This window comes from Phycodurus eques, chromosome 4, assembly GCF_024500275.1.
Source record: "Phycodurus eques isolate BA_2022a chromosome 4, UOR_Pequ_1.1, whole genome shotgun sequence".
NCBI classification, from domain to species: domain Eukaryota; kingdom Metazoa; phylum Chordata; class Actinopteri; order Syngnathiformes; family Syngnathidae; genus Phycodurus; species Phycodurus eques.
The window spans coordinates 30,166,604-30,186,353 of NC_084528.1; the positions used below are offsets into that span (position 1 = coordinate 30,166,604).

The 19,750-nt window shown below is 41.4% G+C and overlaps 1 protein-coding gene across 1 annotated transcript; it reads left to right on the top strand.

The window, feature by feature from the left end:
- On the top strand, nucleotides 1-18,514 carry mboat1 (membrane bound O-acyltransferase domain containing 1). The gene is made up of 13 exons (XM_061675214.1): nucleotides 1-267; nucleotides 1,987-2,132; nucleotides 2,261-2,338; nucleotides 4,392-4,487; nucleotides 6,997-7,052; nucleotides 7,232-7,286; nucleotides 8,169-8,361; nucleotides 9,860-10,052; nucleotides 10,868-10,971; nucleotides 11,058-11,122; nucleotides 14,421-14,553; nucleotides 14,630-14,781; nucleotides 16,613-18,514. Exons 1-13 carry the CDS (start codon nucleotides 178-180, stop codon nucleotides 16,767-16,769), a joined length of 1,518 nt encoding a protein of 505 aa, XP_061531198.1. The 5' UTR covers nucleotides 1-177; the 3' UTR covers nucleotides 16,770-18,514.
- Nucleotides 18,515-19,750: the final 1,236 nt, after the last annotated feature.

Genomic DNA, 19,750 nt, shown 5'->3' on the forward strand with positions numbered 1-19,750 from the left:
GAGAAGGAGGAGCACCATTACCGGCAGTGCTTGTCTTCACCGAACCGGGGACTAGTATGACTAGTCACGGGACCTGACCGATGCGTTTCAGTTAACGAAAATAGCTGCTGTCTCGTTTTAAAAAACAAACAAAAAAGGCAAAAACGACGGCTCGTCTGGAGACAGAAATTGTTTAGGATGGGCGAGCGTGTGGGCAACGTGTTTCTAATCACCGGTTCTCAGTGGCTGCTGCCTGTCAGTGAATATTTGGGATTTCCTCTTGAACTGGTAAGAATGCTAACTACTGCTAACACCCACTTATCTCCCCAAAACGGGGATACTTGTTCTGAAAGACTTGTCGTCGTAATTTAGCAGACTTGCTCCAATTTTATTGAGCCGATTCACCCAATTTCTTTTTTAAAATTATTATTATTATTTTTTTTTTTTTTTTACGTTTGAAAAGTCTCACAGCACACCAAGAAGGGAAAAAAAAAAAAAAAAAAAAAGTCACCAAAAGTATGAATACTAAAAAGATGATGGTCTGGTCTCAATTTACTCTCACATTGACTCATTTCAAATCTGAGCTTTGTTAATTGGACACTCCGCTAATTTATTCGCAGAAAAATTACATTTCTGCTGTATGAATGGCAACAGGTGGATGCACAGGTTTATCCTACCTTCTGCCATCTAGTGGAAGAGCATTAAATTGTTCTGCTTGTCAATATAGGTAACTGGCATAGATGAACAAAGATGTTTTTGTAATTGATAAATACCATTTTTTTGGACTAATTACATTAAATTGGATAATTTCCCGCGACCCCACATATGAAACTCTCACGACACACTAGTGAGGAATCACTGATTTCACTTATGTCAATGTAGATGAAGTAAAAAAGAAGTGTATGTAAAAAATATACGTGCATTTATTTTACATGTTTTAATAATGAAATTATAATTAACAGAAGAACAAATACATAATTTGATGTGATACAGCTGTGCTCACAAGGTTATAAACTGGCAGATTTTTGAAGATCTGTACCATTCTTTAACGAGCAAGTGATTGGCAAAACACATTTTATTTTTAATGGGACACAAATTTAACGACAACTAATTTCAGAACTATATTTCACAAATTCTGCCAGGGTAGATAAACTTCTCAGCACAACCCTAAATGAATAAAAAAAATGTATAAATGAATTTTAATTGAACAATTTCAGGGGGGGAATAATGCAACAAAGGACTCTTAATAAGGTAAATGCTCGGTGGGCCAGATTAAAGGTCAGAGCGGGCCTTCTGTGGCCCGCAGGCCAAACTTTACCCACACCAGGTCGTTTTACGCAGATGAAAAAAAACAAACAAACGAACCCTTTGTAAGTCGTAGGCTGTTCAAAGTGAAAAATTTAAAAAATGTCAAAGTTGTGATAATTATGCGATCTGTGGATCATCATGGTGAACCAGTGATCAGCACCTCTGCCTCACGGTTTGGAGGTTTTGGGTTTGACTGGAATCCAAATGTTAGCACATTTCCCCCTGTGCTTGTGTGGCTTTTCTTCGGGTACTCCCGTTTCCTCCCACATTCCAAAAACATTAACTGAGGACTCGAAACTGCCAGTCTTTGTGAATGTGAGTGTAAATGGCTGCTTTTCTATGATGTGGCCTGTGATTGGCTGGTGACTAGACCATACCGGGATGCACCCAGAGTCAGCTGGGATAGGCTCCAGCTGACCCGTGACCCTAATTGGTGCTTTTGAAAAGGGATTGATGTGATTGGTTAATGCTTTTGTCAGTCCCTTCAGAGCTGCCTCGGTGGGGTTATCAGAGGACACACACAGACAAGAAAAGAAAAAAAAGTCGTTCACTCAAACAGCAACAGACCTATCGACACAATTTGAATGAAGTGAATTGCATCACACATCGTTTAGTGGTCATTCTTGTTAATGAGTTAGATACAGTACTTTTTCATTATCTTGCACGCTCTTCCAAACTTCCTTTACGTGCCATTTAAAGGTGAACTTTTTGGCGTGTCAGCTGTTTGCTCTGTCGTGCGCCTTCTGGTTTCGTCTCTACCTCAGCCCTCGTCGCAGCGATCCCCGCGTGAGGCACGCCGTGGCCACTCTGCTCGGCGTCGCCTTCCTCGTCTTCTGCTTCGGATGGTACGGTAACGAGGATCCTACACACCATGCTCGCCCGCTTGAACTGTAACGAGTATACAAACGTTGATATGGTCTCCAGTCTAAATCGAAATGATTCATATTTAAATCGAAATAGTCCTCCTTTGCAGGTACTCCTCTCACTTCCTGGCGGTGGTGCTTGCGAACTACCTTATCATCATCCAGGCTGACATCAACAATGTCCACAGGTAATATGTTATTTTTGTTTGTGCGTTCCATTTCATTCAAATGTGCACATTGGTTACATCACTCGTGGGGGCCTTTGTAGATTCTAATGAGTACAGTCCAAAACCGCTATCAAAAATGTTGTTTCTCATGTTTTGGAACTCTTGCATAGCTAGACAGGAGGGCTAACAGATGAGAAACACTTTTCAGTGCAGTTCTGCAACACTGCGAACCACAACTACTAATAAACACGTTTGTGTTGCAGATAATTTGTATTAACACTCAGTATGATACATTAGATGAGGAGTCCTCAATTAAAAGTTAAATAGGCCCAATTCAGGTGATTTTCTCCAAGCCGCCTTTAAGGACATTGTCTTGTATGCAAAATAATTCATTTCCAAATATTTAGTTGTCAAATAAATACATATGTATTTCACCATATACTTTATTTATTGCTATATATTTTCACACTGAATTGGAAGGCCTCACGAAGGATTAAATTCTGTTATTATTTTAGTATCTATTTATATACTGAGTAGTTTCAGTTGTTGCATTGTTTCTTAACAAACTTTCTCACAATATTTTGGATGTAAAATATCTAATATAACTATTAACTAAACAGCTTTAGGTCTCTTTATTCCCCTCGATTTTCTTGCATAGCCATTTCTCCTCATCTCTTGCCTACCTCACACACACCCACTTGCTCGCAATAAATGATTTGATTGGCTGAGTTATGCCCTTTGGGAGGAGTTACAATGCATGTGGTTTGTTTGTTTTTCCTTTGTGCATTCTGTACAACTCTAATGACTAAAAACGATGACTTGGTGAGAATAAGTCTTTTGTAAATCCCCCAAAACCTTTTTTCCTCTTCTCTTTTTTGGGGGACCCAACCTTAAAAACCCTTAGTGGTGATTTATACCCTTTTTTTCAAATGTTGTTTTGGGTTTTAAAAAAAAAAAAAAAAAAAAACAACCTTTGCAATTATAATGGCCATCAATTAGCCGCAGAGTTTCACCATTCGCGGTCCAGTCCATCCACGGTATACGTCTTCCTCTTATTGTGGAAGTGATGAAGATGCACAGCTATGCAGGTTTAGAATTTGTAATTCCGTCAGCCTAGATTTCTTTTAGATAGACTGAGCTCTTTTGGTGCTCGACGAGCCTGACCAGTCTGCCGGGGCAAAATCCGGGCGGACGGGAGAGCGATGATGATTGACTCAAAGCGCATTCCAGTGCGCTGGATTGTTGCCCTGCTGTAATGCAGCCTGAGTGAAGGAAATGTTGATTAAAAGCATGCCACCAATGTGAAACATGTCTGGCGAAAGTCAACCTGACAGAACAGTCTGTTGAATCAGAAAGACAGTAGAACTTTGTGTGTTTCAAGGGCCTGTTTACCTCTCTGCAGCGCTTGCGGCAATGTACAGTATGTTACGCTTTTCACGCGTATTCATATTTTAAGTATGAAATCAAGCAAGTCAGGCGCAGTTTATGACACTTTTTTTTCCAAGTGGAGGAATACACACAGGAGAAAGCTGCAGTCTGAGTGAGATTGTTGTGTACGGTTTAGTAGCTTGTGTAAACCGTGTCTTAAACATACAGCGTTATACAGCAGCTGTTTTTGCACAGGTCCAGGGCACACTGAGAATTCAAGATGAGTCATCATATTTTCTTATAGACACATGGTAAAACCTTTCAATATTGCAAGTATCGAGCAGTATCTGACAAATACGTTAACCACTGTATGCCAACTCAAATGACCTCCGTTGAGCGCGAGGCCTACTGAGGAGGTCGACTTCATCAGCATTTTTAATCTCATCTCTTGTACAAGTGGAAAATGAAATCTGACAACGCATGAAGAAGGTGGCTGTGCAGCGACTTTTCCAAATTACGACATTTGGAGTGTTGAAAATCATCTGCAACATGTTGGTAGCCTGTGTCGGTACTGTATCGTTAATCGTTTGCTTCTACATTCGTGTGAGAACATGTTCTACTTTGTCATCATCATCACAGCTGATCAGCAATTGGTTTCCAGTGGCTGTCGGACCTCTGACTAGAACATCATCCTTTTCTCTCCAAGGTATTCCATGGTGATGGCGATGGGATACCTGACTGTGTGCCAAGTGAGCAGAGTCTTCATCTTTAAATATGGACTACTGTCCACTGACTTCTCTGGGTGAGAAAACGGTCTTTGCCACACCTTTTACTCTGACATTCCATTCGGAATTGCACTTCATGTGTTATCAGTTACCTTTTCTGCAGTGTGCTCTGCATGCTTGCACAGTCACCATTGATACAACCTTCAGTAAATACATTACAGCTGATTAAAACAAAAAAAAGAGGTAGTGTGTGTGTGTGTGTGTGTGTGTGTTCTTTGTGGTGTGACTGTTTCCAAGCATGTACCGTCCACGCCGTCTCCCGGCAACTGGTCCAATGTTAGGTTAGAAAGCAAAGGCAATTCTGAGTCTATGCGCAGTTAAATGAGCTTGATACGCACTTTTTGGTGGACTCTATAATAGAGATTCAGAAAAAGAGGTGGGAGGAGGTCACATGTGTCATAAGTCATAACTAGTCTTAAGTTTCAATCAAGTCCAAAGTTAATTTTGCAAATATCAAGCAAGTCAAGCCATATCTTAGTTTGAGCAAGTCATACGCAAATCAACTATATATATTTGCACATTAGCCACTTCACACTCAGTATTTGTATGTTAAATCGCTGTACATTAATTCTTTGTTTTTTTTTTTTTTGCTTTTCCACGGTCCCAAACCAGTCTCCGTATTGTCTATTACTTTGTCTTCACAATTGAGAGCAGAACTGACATCAAACTTAGTTAATGTTTGACCAGCTATTGGTGAGCTAAACTATGAAGTTGACATAAGGTAGCTCTCCAGTCTTTGGGTTTTATCGTGACGGATGAAGTTGAATGTCATAGTTTTGTCTCTTAGGGCATGGAAGTGGTCGCAACTAGTTGCTATCAGAATCTAGACATTTCTAAGACAGTCCGTCCGGTGTTGGCGTCAGAGCACATCCATTAGGATAGCGCGCTGGAGCACATTCTGTGGTGAAATAAGCACGTGCACACGTGTGACATTAAGCATTCTAAACTGGTGTGCCACAGCGGGCATTAGCTTAGCTTTAGAAGAGTGAAGGCAGCGAGTCTCGGTATTTTCTATGTGCGACGTGTCCTTCCACTCGCTTGCACATTTTCTGGTTACGTCTCTCAAACGCCATTTGAACCAACTTGGCCTTTTAGTTTTTGCCGCACTATGCACCTTTGGGTTTGATAACTTCTTTTTTAGAGTGGAGAATGTATTCTCACAAATGAGGCGCCAAATGGTAGCTTAGGTTTCAAAACAGTCTGCTCTTGGCGTGGCCACCAGATGTGTGTACACAGTACAGTATGTGACGGGACTGTATGCAAATGATCAACACCGTTTTTCTTTTCTTTGTTTGCTCTTTATTTTATTGTTCGAAGCTTAACTAAATCGCTTAGCACATGGATTGTAAATATATGAAGTTATGCCATGAAGAGGCTACACTGCAGGGCGCGCAGGAAGGGGGGACATGATAACTCATTTGTGGGGGCTTTGCCCATGAAAGGCCCTCCCCACCCACCCCATGACAACGACACTGACGCTGCAACATAGCACACTGGAGGGTCGCCATGTTCGCGAGCACTACATGAAAAAATAAATGTTCTTTCATAAACAAAACAAATGGTACATTGTCTCCCAAACAATGTTAAACAGGCAAGACTTTTCAAGTCATGTACTTCATGTTCAAAGTCAAGTCAAATCAAGTCTTTCATACATTTTGAGCCAAGCAAGTCCTGAAATCCCGACTTAAGTCTGGCTGAGACCCCCCCCCCTTCCCCCCCCCCCCCCCTCCCCCCACCCGCACACCTCTTATAATAAAAAATAAGTCCAAAAGATACATGCATTAAGATACTAGCAGCAGTTTTCGTGAACACATGGGGGGGGGGAACAGGCATTTGCTGAGTGCAGTTACACCTCTAAATGTTGGAGGTTGGAGGTTGTCGTGGGAATTAATTTGTTGGCAGCCTCCCATCACTCCACATGATTCTGGGGATGAGCAGCTAGACCTGGACTCAGCAGTCCGGCCGTTGACCGTTTTAAAGTTGAACAGATGATGATGGTGAATCATAAAGAGGATTTTCACTGGTTACTGTAAAATAAAATACACTCCTCCAGCACAAGGTTCTGATGAAATTCGTGTGATATAACACATATAACGTGTTAGGTCTGCCTTCTGTGCTTTGCTCAGGCATTGCTCTGACGCCTCATGTTGCTTTCAGTGGGTCATAATACTGAGTGAGACTAAATTGTAGCGGTCACACTGGCTTTCAGCCTGAAAATGTCTGTCGAGAGCCAACTACTAACTCTGTTCAGTGCTGGCACTGCCAGCCTCTCTGTGCACACAATGCAACGCACACGTACTGTACATACACACAGACGCACATGCAGCCTCTCACCAGCTTAAATTGAAATGTAAACTTGCAGTTATGGCTTGGTTGCAATATTGTGGTGTTAACATTTGTCTTTGATGCCATTAATGCTGTTTGACTGCTCAAGATTTTGACTGCTTAAATAGTGTCAAACAATAAATAGAGGCAATGAATGGTTTGTCCTATATCACATAATATAAAGTAATATTTTCTGCTCAGGCCACTGATGATAGTGATCCAGAAGATTACCTCACTTGCATTCCAGCTCCATGACGGTAAGAACACACACACACCCACGCACATTTACACACTTACAAACACGTCCCTTTGATGTGATATTAAGTAGTAATTTAATAGTGGAATTAAGAACCGACAGATTGTGAGATGTTGAAAATCGTCACGTTTGAAACAATGATACTGATATAATAAAAAGAAAATTGACTTTTAATTCCAGGTATGTGTAAGAAAGCTGAAGAGCTGACCTCAGAACAGAAGGTGCTTGCAATAAAGTAAGTTTGCATACAGTTACTGCATTTGGAAGAAGTAAAGTAAGTTTCTTTAAAGATGGTGACATTCTAATATTGGTGGAAAGGAGGTATGGAGGAGTTGTGCTGTGTGGTCACAAAATGTTCACTACCAGTGTGACAGTAAGCCCGTCATCATACAAACTAATCAGTTGTAAAAGAGGTAAACGGTTGGATGACAGCCGCTCTTAGACCACCATTAACTAGTTTGCAAGTGGAATGTTAACAAGATATATATGTTTTCGTCTGCAACCTTTCGAGCCTGTTTCATCCCTGTCCCAACATTGGCATTGCTGGTATCAAACAGATCCACAACTTTCTTGAATTTGTTTAACTCAATATTGATGGAAGATATTTTTCAACGAATTTCATCTTATTTTAAGAATGAATCACTTTCTCTCTCCCTTTAGCTAAGAAGCACAAGGACACGGACATGCAGACACGGTGAATAGTTTGTTCATATAAATAGCATGCTGCCAATTTAGGAAAATTGCATGGGAAAGATTACATGACAATAAATCCATGCACACAATTAGAACAAACAGTTCAATTGTTTTCAGGCTGCTGACATAATGGCATCATTACAATGTGTCCTATAAAGTTGGGTGTCATTTAGATTTAAAAACCTCTGCCATTCTGCTACTTCCTCATCAGTGCCTCTACAACTCTTCACAAATTTCAATCAAAATCAATCATGTTTGTTTTAGTTTTATAGTCACATTTTGTCATTTGTAAATTCACAATTTTATGAACTCCCTTTTCATCAAGGAATTGTTTCAAATCCAAATAGCATGCCCCCTTGCACCTGAAGCGCTCGCATTGTTAAAACCTTTTTTTTTTTTTTTTTTGTCTTTGTTCACTGTGCAGTGTGAGACCTTCTCTCATCGAATACCTGAGTTACAATCTCAACTTCCTGAGCGTGTTGGTGGGTCCGTTCAATAACTACAAAGACTACATGGACTTCATCGAGGGCACACACATTAGCTGCAGGCTCAAGCGACACTCAAGCACGTGCAATGGCAAGAACGGCGACCATAAAAGTCCGGACCCGTCACCTCTGGTAACATTCTACATTTATATATCTTCCATTCTCGCTCTCCCTCATCGCAAATCCTGGGCGCTAATAACCAAGATCGTAAGTTATTACGATTCTAAGGGCCCATGACTGATGTGGAAGTGGTGAGGGCCAGAGCGATATTTTTCTCAGGGCTCCAAATCCCTGGCAGGAGCCCTGACTAAAGACAATCGAAAAAAACATTCATTCTCGAGATGACTCACAAACTTCATGTATCAGAGTAACTAGAGACATCAGCCTTAATAAAACTATACAGAATAGATAGAAATAGTGTAACAATCATATTTTTTTTGTACCAACAAAGTAGGACAATGTAGCCTTGGTACAGTCATCTTCATGTCAGAGGTCCAAGAATTCTGGGATTTTTAGCCCCAGTGGTGTTGGTTTTGATTGTGCGCCTGAGAATTTTAGTCGCCAGTGCAGTCATCTTGATGCCTCAGGACAGGTCCAAAATTATTTACATATTCATATGCTGTGCATTCATTTTGAAATCCTCGGTTAAAGAGTTATTGACTTTTGTTTTTTAAGCATCAATTTACCATGAATGAACATTCTTTAGCTAACATCCAACATTTTTTCCCCAAATGATTTCATAATTTTATTTCGTCAATTTGACGTTCTGGGTACAATATTTAATTGAATTCTTTACCCTGATACAGTCATATATATATATATTTATTTATTTTTAGGATTTAATGAAATATCTTTATTTATTTACAACGTAATTGTTCAAGTTTCAATGTGCAATTTAACTATTAAATTATGCATATTCTTACACTGTACATATTGGGTATATTATACTTCATTTTATTGATATACAATAACTAAATATTATACTTCCCACTTGTCAATCATTGAAAAAAATATTACATTAGTCCATATTTATTAATTACCATTTACAAAAACCCTTTTTTAGTTTTTTTTTTAAAATCCCTCAATGCTGCTCTGTTTTTGTTTCTTGTTGGTTGTAGATACAGCCATACCTTGACTTACGAGTGCCTCAACTTATGAGTTTTGCAACTTGAAAGCTGTCGCAGTTTTTAATTTAAAACAGTAATATTTTTCTTAAAAGCATCTGACTAACGTTGGTGTTTTTTTTTTTTTTTTTTTTTGGGAGGGCTGGAACAGATAAATTAGATTTCATTTCAATGGGGAATATTGATTAGATATACAAATATTTTGAGGTGCAAGCTTGGTCACGGAACGAATGAAACTATTGCTACTGTGATAACTTAATTTGCCTCACGAAATTAACAAATATATTTAATACAGTTTTGTCTTTTATGAGGCAGCCCAGAGGGCGCCTGTGGCTAGCTCATCTGCCACAGGTTCTGGTTTTGTTTTCCTTCCACATTCCCAAAAAACTGGCATGTTAAGTAATTGAAGGCTCTTAAATTGTAGGTGTGAATGTGAATTGTTTCTCTTTGGATCATTCTGCTTTCATTTTGTGTGTGTGTGTTTATTGTGTCCATCGTCTCCGCAGAATGCTGTCAGTCAAAAGTTGCTGGTGTGCTGCGGCTGCATGCTCTTCTTCCTCACCATCACACGGTCCTTGCCAATAAAATACAACGTCCAGCCCCACTTTGTCAGCCAGACCCCCTTCATCACGCGACTCACCTACGCTTTCTTTTCCATTCAAGCTGCCCGACCCAAATTCTACTTTGCCTGGACACTAGGTGAGCAACATAGTTTGGGGTCGCATTTTTTTGAAAATTCAATCTCGAGGATAGTTTGACTTGGCACCCCGACGTTTGATTGGCATGTCAACTGTGAGTAGTTTCACAAAGCCACGTCCAAAAACACGTAGAACGTCTGCCGTTTTGGTTTGAGTTTGAGGGTCATTTCCTGGTCTTGTTCAAAGCCAAATTTGTCCTAGAGATTTTGTAATTAGTTTGGTTCTTTTGTTGATAAGCTCGGGGGAGAGTCAATGATCAGACCAAGAAATAAGTTAAATGTTGTATTAAGCCAATAGCAGCCATACAACAAATGGTAGCATTCACTGGAGATCATTGCATGAGTCTCACCAGAAGATCTGGTCATCTTCCAGGCTCAGTTTTATTTGTCTTAATCTGTCCATTAATTGTGGGGGATCTGTTATCTTGAAAGCATAGCTTTCAGTCAGAAAGTGCGTTGCAACCTTTGATAGTATAAAGTATGACGATAGTTGCTCAAGTGTGATAAAATATTGCTCGTGATATTCCAATAGTAAAAATATAATATCGAACAGTTTTTCTGTTTGCAAATTTGAACCATATATAGCCGATAGTTAGGCAATACTAAATTAATTAAAAAAGCAAATATTCTGTAATGTGTCCCATTATGAGATTCCTAGTTTCAACGCCACTTCACAATGTGTATACTCACATCAAATCACGCATCATGCTCACCTCTTTCACGCGTCCTGACAGGCTTGAGGGTGTGAATGACTGCTCACTGCAGTTTGCAGCTTTAGTCTTAAACTAGCTTTTCGTTCTTCTGTGTCTTATGTCAGGTGATGCCATCAACAACGCTGCCGGTTTTGGTTTCTCAGGGATGGATGAAAATGGAAAAGCTTCCTGGAACCTCCTCAGTAACCTGAACATCGTGGGGATTGAGGTACCATCCATTTCCTTCAGCTTGCAATTCAAAAATGGGGCAGACATTTCAATAAATAATCCAGTTTACTAATTTGTCTTTTTCAGACAGCAACCAGCTTCAAGACTTTCATTGACAACTGGAACATACAAACTGGAAATTGGCTTAAAATGTAAATACAGCAGATCTCCCTTTATCGCGGAGAGATTTTCCAGACCGACCCGTGTGGAAAATTTGCGACCCCGGTGAACGAGAGGGTAGCCTCCCTCCGCCTTCGGGTGGGGTGACGGGTCTTGACTGTTGTTTGTGCCTATGGACCAAACAGCATTTCAGAGTACCCACCCTTTTTGGAGTCCTTGGAAAGGGTGCTGGAGAGTGCTGGTGACTCAATTGTTCTGCTGGGGCACCTCATGTGGGCAATGACAGTGAGACCTGGAAGGGCGTGATTGGGAGGAACGGCCCCACCGATCAGAACCCGAGCCGTCTTCTGTTATTGGACTTCTGTGCTCATCACGGATTGTCCATAACGAACACCATGCTCAAGCATAAGGGTGTCCACACGTGCATTTGCCACCAGGACACCCTAGGTCGCAGTTCGATGATTGACTTTGTGGTCGTGTCATCGGACTTGCGGCCGCATGTCTTGGACACTCGGGTGAAGAGAAGAGCAGAGCTGTCAACTGATGACCACCTGGTGGTGAGTTGGCTCCGATGGTGGAGGAAGATGCCGGTCCGACCTGGCAGGCCCAAACGTATTGTGAGAGTCTGCTGGGAACGTCAATCCCCGAACCCGTTGGTGGACACCAACGGTGAGGGATGCCATCAAGCTGAAGAAGGAGTCCTAATAGGCCTTTTTGGCCTGTGGGACTCCGGAGGCAGTTGATGGGTACCGGCTGGCGAAGCGGAATGCAGCTTTGGTGGTTGCTGAGGCAAAAACTCGGGCATGGGAGGCGTTCGGTGAGGCCATGGAAAAAGACTTCCAGACGGCTTCGAGGAAATTCTGGTCCACCATCCGGCGTCTCAGGAGGGGAAAGCAATGCACCACCAACACTGTGTATAGTGGGGATGGGGCGCTGCTGACCTCGACTCTGGACGTTGTGAGTCGGTTGGGAGAATACTTTGAAGACCTCCTCAACTCCACCGACACGCCTTCCCCTGAGGTAGCAGAGTCTGGGTTCTCAGAGGCGGGCTCTCCTATCTCTGGGGTTGAGGTCACTCCTTGGTGGCAAGGCCACGGGGGTGGATGAGATTCGCCCGGAGTTCCTAAAGGCTCTGGATGTTGTGGGGCTGTCCTGGTTGACACGCCTCTGCAACATCGCGTGGACATTGGGGACAGTGCCTCTGGATTGGCAGACTGGGGTGGTGGTCCTCCTTTTTAAGAAGGGGGACTGGAGGGTGTGTTCCCACTACAAGGGGATCACACTCCTCAGCCTCCCTGGTAAGGTCTATTCAGGGGTGCTGAGGGTCCATCGGGAATTCGAATCTCAGATTCAGGAGGAGCAGTGTGGTTTTCGTCCTGGCCGTGGAACAGTGGACCAGCTCTACACCCTCGGCAGGGTCCTCGAGGGTGCATGGGAGTTCGCCAACCAGTCGACATGTGTTTTGTGGACTTGGAGAAGGCGTTCGACCGTGTCCCTTGGAGAGTCCTTTGGGGGGTGCTTTGGGATTATGGGGTACCGAACCCCCTGATACGGGCTGTTTGGTCCCTGTACGTCCGGTGTCAGAGGTTTGTCCGCATTGCCGGCAGTAAGTCGGACTCGTTCCCGGTGGGGGTTGGACTCTGCCAAGGCTGCCCTTTGTCACCGATTCTGTTCATAACTTTTATGGACAGAATTTCTAGGCGCAGCCGAGGCGTAGAGGGGGTCCGGTTTGGTGGCCTCAGAATTGCATCTCTGCTTTTTGCAGATGTGGTTCTGTTCGCTTCATCAAGCAGTGATCTCCAATTCTCACTGGAGCGGTTCGCAGCAGAGTATGAAGCGGCTGGGATTAGAATCAGCACCTCCATATGTGAAACCATGGTCCTCAGTCGGAAAAGGGTGGCATGCCCGCTCCGGGTCGGGGATGAGATCCTGCCCCAAGTGGAGGAGTTCAAGTATCTTGGGGTCTTGTTCACGAGTGAGGGAAGAATGGAACGGGAGATCGACAGGCGGATCGGTGCAGCGTCTGCAGTGATGCGGACTTTGTATCGATCCGTTGTGGTAAAGAAGGAGCTAAGCCGAAAGCACCATGCGAAACACATTTAATTTTATTTTTATGGGATTCAAATTAAACAGTCAAGCTTTTTCAGAAAAGCATCATCATTAAACAAAACATAACCATAAAGAAATTAATGATGGTTGTTGTTCAGTCATCAGTCATATTAAAAAAAAAAAAAAAAAAAAAAAATGTTTTTAATATTTCACAAATTCTGCCAGGGTATGTAAACTTATGAGCGCAACTGTACATACATGCAGTCGTACGTACCCCTGTCATATTGGAATGAAAGTGTAGGCTACACCTTTTTTGTAACTACTGTGTGGTGGTGGCATATTAGAATGAAAGTGTACACCTCTCTCATAACCTCTAGGTGGCGGTGGCATTTTGGAATGAAAGTGTACAGCTTTTTCATAACCACTAGATGGCGGCATACATTTATAAAATGTGAACTTTTTTTTTCCATTTGCCCCTATAGCTATGTATAGTGCACACTATTGACTTGACAATTTTTAGGGGGAAAACTATTTGCATTATACACGAGAAATTACGGTAATACTGACAGATTAGCATAAATGTTAGGTTAATTATAAACCTTCATACAACTGCGACTTCAACGCACACTGAATAGCAACACACAGGAACAGAGCACTCACAAACATATTGTCACTCTGCTCTGTGGGAACGATGACTATTACTGGAGCTTACGATAGTTTGGGATCTTCTTTGCCTCTTCTTGCTCTTAATTATGTTGTATCTACATCCAGTAGAATTGAATGCTGCGCGGCACGTTGCGGCACAAACTTTTAAGAATATTTCTCTCTATTCTACTCAAACCTAATCGGATTACCCTTACAATAAGACTCATCATCTAAAAACACTTATTTCAAGCGAATTTTAACTTGAAATACGTGGAAAAAAATGCCAGTGGAAGTAAGAACAAATAATTTAGCTCACTGGCACGAAGGGCAAGTTACCTGTTTACCTGAGGAGTCTTGGTTTAGGTGTCGTCAGATTAGTTTTGACCACAAATAAAACGAATATTCTTGGTAAGGTTTTGGGTAGTTGCAGTGGAACACTAAAGGTGAGCAAATCTACATTCACAGTTTTCTGTATTGAGTAGAAAGAAACCCATAACGATCGCTTGAAAATTTGTGAAAATTGCGGGGGTGCGAACAATTAATATACTGTAGCGCGGGTTGACTGATGCATATGCTTTCACTTAATAATACACGTCATTGTAAATTTGCTGCCTTTTTCCCGCCACTCATCACCAGGGTGTGTTACGACAGAGCGCCGCGACACCGCTTAGCCTTGACCTTCATCTTGTCTGCCTTGTGGCACGGCGTTTACCCAGGGTACTATTTCACCTTCATCACCGCCATCCCGATCACGCTGGCAGCACGAGCTGTGAGTAAATTCGCACAAGCACGCAGAAGTGAAACCGTTGTGTATATATTAATCACCGTCCGTCTTTGCCCACAAGGTACGAAAGTCGTTCCGGCATCACTTCCTGGGCTCCAGAGGTTTAAAGCTGGGTTACGACATCTTGACGTGGACGTCCACCCAGTTGGCCATCTGCTACACTATCATGCCCTTTCTACTCTTGGCAGTAGAACCCACCATGGTCTATTACAGGTGCCTTTAACTCATCATCATTATTATTTTGGCCTCTAATTCGGGAAGAGCGTTCATGCGAGATGAAGAGCTGCAACATCTGTGAAGGAATGTTTGCAGTGGCCATTTGGAAGTCAAACAAACAAAAGGCCGTTCCACCTTTTGCTTTGCTCAGATTGTTGTACAATTGTTGTTCTCTTTAGAAATAATGGAATTGGGATTCATCTGCTCCATGGTGACCAGTTTTACGTCATATTTAAAAAAATATATACATTACAGGAAATAACATTGGGTGGGCCGATTTCATGAGGAATTAAAAATATACAGTGAATCGCCACCTGTTTGCCATTCACAATTTCACCTATTCACGTTTTTTTCCCCCTGTGGAATCTATCGTCAGCTATATGTGGAAACATTCACCTACTTACAGTGCTGTGACAAAGTATTGCCCCCCCCCGCATTCAAATTCTTACATTTTAGCATAGTTTCCCCACTTTCTTTAAGATCATCAAACAAATGTAAATATAACAGATATAACCCTAGTGAACGTAAAATGCTGTTTTTAAATGGTGATTTCATTTATTAAAGAAAAAAAACTACTCCGTTACCTGGCCCTGTCTGGAAAAAGTAACGGCCCCCTAATCCTAATAACAGGTTGGGGCATCCTCAGCAGCAAGAACTGAAATCAAGCGTTTTCTAGAACTGGTAATGAGTTTTTCACATCTCTGTGGAGATATTTTTGGCCAAGTCTTCCTTGCAGAATTGTGCTGCAGAACCCAAGTGTGCTTTCAGCTTGAGGTCACAAACTGATGGCTGAACATTCTCCTTCAGGATTTTCTGTTAGACCAGAATTCATAGTTCCATCAATCACAGCAAGTTGTCAAGGTTCTGAAGAAGCAAAGCAGCAGTCCAAGACATCACATGACCACCACCATGTTTGACTGTTGGTATGATGTTATTTTTCTGAAATGCTGTGCTACATGAACCCCAGATGTAACGAGACACACACCATCCGAAAAGCCCAAATTTCATCTTGTCAGTCCATATTCTCCCAAAAGTCTTGGGACTCATTCAGATTTATTTTATTTTGTTCCAAAAGTAGGACAAGCCTTTGTTTTCTTTTTGGTCAGCAGTGCTTCTTTTTTTACTTAGAACTCTGCCATTGATGCCATTTTGGTGTCATGAACCCTGACCTTAACTGAGGCAAGGGAGGTATGCAGTTCTTTAGAAGTTGTCCTGAGTTCTTTTGTGGCCTCCTGGAAGAATCAGTCCTGCTCTCTTGGGGTAATCTTTGTAGGCCGGCCACTCCTGGGAAAGTTGACCACTGTTCCATGTTGTCTCCATATGAGGTTAATGGCTCTCCCTATGGTTCGCTAGAATCCCAAAGCTCTAGAAATGGCTTTTGTAATCCTTTCCAGACTGATAAACGTCAATTACTTTATTTCTCGACTGTTCTGGAATTTCTTTATATCGTGTCATGTTGTGGAGGTCCTAGTTAATATGTTGGCAGAGAACGAACAAATTCAAGTACGAACAAATTGATGACTCAGATTTTTGTGTCAAATGTGCGCATGCATGATTTAATCACAAATGTATGCGCACTGTTAGCGAATGACGCCCATTGTGTCTGTGTTTTACTGTTCTCCGCGCAGTCAATAAACGAACAACTGTGGCTTTCATTTCCCCACATGCCAGGGCATTACAGTAATGTAAACAAAATCTGAAAAAATAGCGGGGCTGCAAACGATCCCTGTAAAATCAAATTAAAAAGTCCATTTTAATAGCTATACTAGGAGCAATTCTCCCCGTTTGACACAGCGACTGTGTGTGTGTGTGTGTGTGTGTGTTGCAGGTCCATGTACTTCCACGTGCACATCATCAGCATCCTGGCTGCGCTTGTCCTGCACCCCAACGTCAAAAGCAAAGCCGCCGCCACAAAGACGCCCGCACGCGCCCCCTCCGCCCAGTGTCTGCCTGTCCTCTGTAACAACAATGACAAAACACATTGAAGCCTCCTCCAGATCCCTAAAAAGGCTCTCATGCAAACAAAAAAGAAGAAAGTACAGTACGTAATGTTTTTTTAAATGATTTGAAGACAGAACAGTCTTTGAACGGACATCATGAGCCGGGATTGTGTTGCCAATACATCTGACAGAAGGTCTTTATTGACAACAGTGTGGACTAGACTGGAGGTTGCCTGTCTCTGGGTGCGATTCGAGCCAGCGCAGTGGGAGTGTGAAGGCAAATACCGCAAGTAATACTCAGAAGCAAGACACTGGAGTACAAATATGCACACTGTGGCTGTGATGGCACACAAAGGTTGTCTTTGTGTCGCTGGAGCTCCATTACCCACAATCACCAGACACTCGCGTTGTGTGTGTATAAGTGTGCGTGCGTGCCTGTGTGGCGCAAACAAAACAAGTGAAACTAGCGTGATGGTTTAAAAAAAGAAAAGGCGAATGGTGCTCGATGCCCAAGATAATAGGATAACAGGAAACAGTACAGTAGCATAGGTTTTATTCATAAAAACGATATTTAATATGATTTTAATACACCGTTACATTATACACAGTTTGAACTCTTAACACTACGCTTAGAGGACAAATAAAAAACAAAAATTAAATGTTTAAAATGTTTTTAAATTAATTGAAAATTAAACCTACACACACAAGTTTAAAAATAAAGAGCTCTTAAAGATTAAATGCAAGTAGATTGTACTTACAATTTAAGTACAGCTGATCTCAAGCATAACTACAATCCACCCAAGACACTGATACCACAATTTCTTTCTTCAAAATCGTAAAAATGTATGCAAAAGATCTATAGCCGCACAGAATGAGTACAGATGAATGCTCATTTAAAAATTATATTTAAAAAAATCCCTTCACTCTATCACTATATCGCAGGGTGGGTTAGGCATTGTGTCACAATCAGCCACAAGTTTTGGTGTTCTAATGGGATGTGCACAAGGCAAACCTCGGAAAATGTTTTCTGTTTCTCCAAGGAATTCCAAAGGTCTCCTCACGTGGCATGTTGGTGTCCACAGTTGGACTTGTGAATGCAAAGTATGTATTGCTCGCGCAACACAGGCAAGCTTGTTTGATGCGTTTGTTCCTCTTTGTTTGAACGGAGTTGCTCCAAGAAGTTCAGATTTTTGTAATTTGTATTTATTTATTTTTTTCTTTTAACCACATTCCATCTACGTTCAGAAGTAATCATTTGAAACACTTAAAATATAATCACACTTTAAGGAAAATGCAGAGAATGTTAAGCTGTCGTTCCCCTTTGGAATGTATATTAACTTATATTGAGGTCAATGTAACAAGGCGAAGACAAAAGTGCAGGTAACATGTTGAATCTGGAATTCACAAATGTTTACACTGATTTATGTTTAGTTAGCAATTTCATGAATTGCTACTATTTATTGACCTCTAGCAATTTTTAATGGAGGGGGGGACAGGATTCAGCGTTGCTACTGAAAACGTTGCCTAGGGGAGTCGAGACCGATTTGAAGGGATTGTGTACGTTTGTGTTGTTGGTTGTGTTTTTTTGTTTTGTTTTTTTTTTCCCCAATGGAGAGTGTGTGTCAATGCATGCGATATAAATGGATGGTTACAATGTAATCCATGCAATTTGGACCTTTTTATTTGCACAAGTGAGATCAAATATACTGTCAATGAGTGTATGTGTTCTATTATTTTTTTAATACACTTTAAAAAAAAAAAAAAAAAATTGTGAAATGTAACCAATAAAGCTTCCTGACAACTTGAATTTTGGAATTTTAACTCAATACAAGTATTTTTAATACGTGTCAACAATAAATACATGTTATACAAAGAGTGAGGTGTGTGTGTTCTTCCTAGCAGCACTGCCTATATATATATATATATATATATATATTATTATATATATATTATATATTATTATTATTAATATATATATATATTATTATTAATATATATATATATATATATATATATATATATATATATAGAGTGTCACTGATGGTGTAGTGGTACAGTCGCCTGACTTTGGTGCAGGCAGCGTGGGTTCAGTTCCCACTCAGTGACGGTGTGAATGTGGGTGCGAATGGTTGTCCGTGTCTATATGTGCCCTGCGACTGACTGGCGACCAGTTCAGGGTGTAGTCCGCCTTTCGCCCGAAGGCAGCTGGGATAGGCTCCAGCGTCCCGCGACCCTAACCAGGATAAGCGGTGTTGAAAATGGATGGATGGATATATTATATATATATATAATATATATATATGATATATTATATATATTATATATATAATATTGTCCTTGTGTAGTTGCTCTTTGTACATACATGTGTTGACTTTTACCTTTGGGCATAAATTACAGTGGACAAAAGTCTGCCAATATAAATACACTAACATAATGAAAGTATAACAACAATAAATATCACACAAACCACTTGTATATTTGTTATGCATTGATTTATTTATATTATGAGTTTGTTGATGAAAATACGTTGTCGTTCCGAATGACTACTTAAGCGAGGGTAAAGTTTGTTTGTTAAAATTGATAATATATCTGCTGAAGGAATGTTCAGTCTCTGATTGTTGTTTTCGCCACATGGGATTCACAATCCCGGATTCACCCATTTGGGTTAGTCACGTTAAATGACGATTTTATCACATTGACATTGAAAATTCGATGGATTTAATGTCTGCCGTAACATTGTGCCCGTGTCCAGTTAGTTGCCGGTTCCATCTACCGCCCCGTTTGGGGATTACGGCAAGCGTGACGACTGACGTCACCTGTTTACCACTGCCAATGAGCACGTGGCGCGCGATTTCCGCCGACGTGATTGGACAGAATCGCCAGAAAACGGGGCGGCGACTGCCAACCGACGAGCCAATAGCACGCGACATGCAAATTGCATTTGAAATCTTCCCGGGAAATCCGAGTTTCGCGGGAGGGCTCTTGAGCGCGTAAAGCGTATCCCTTCATTCATCAGGCCGCTTCCT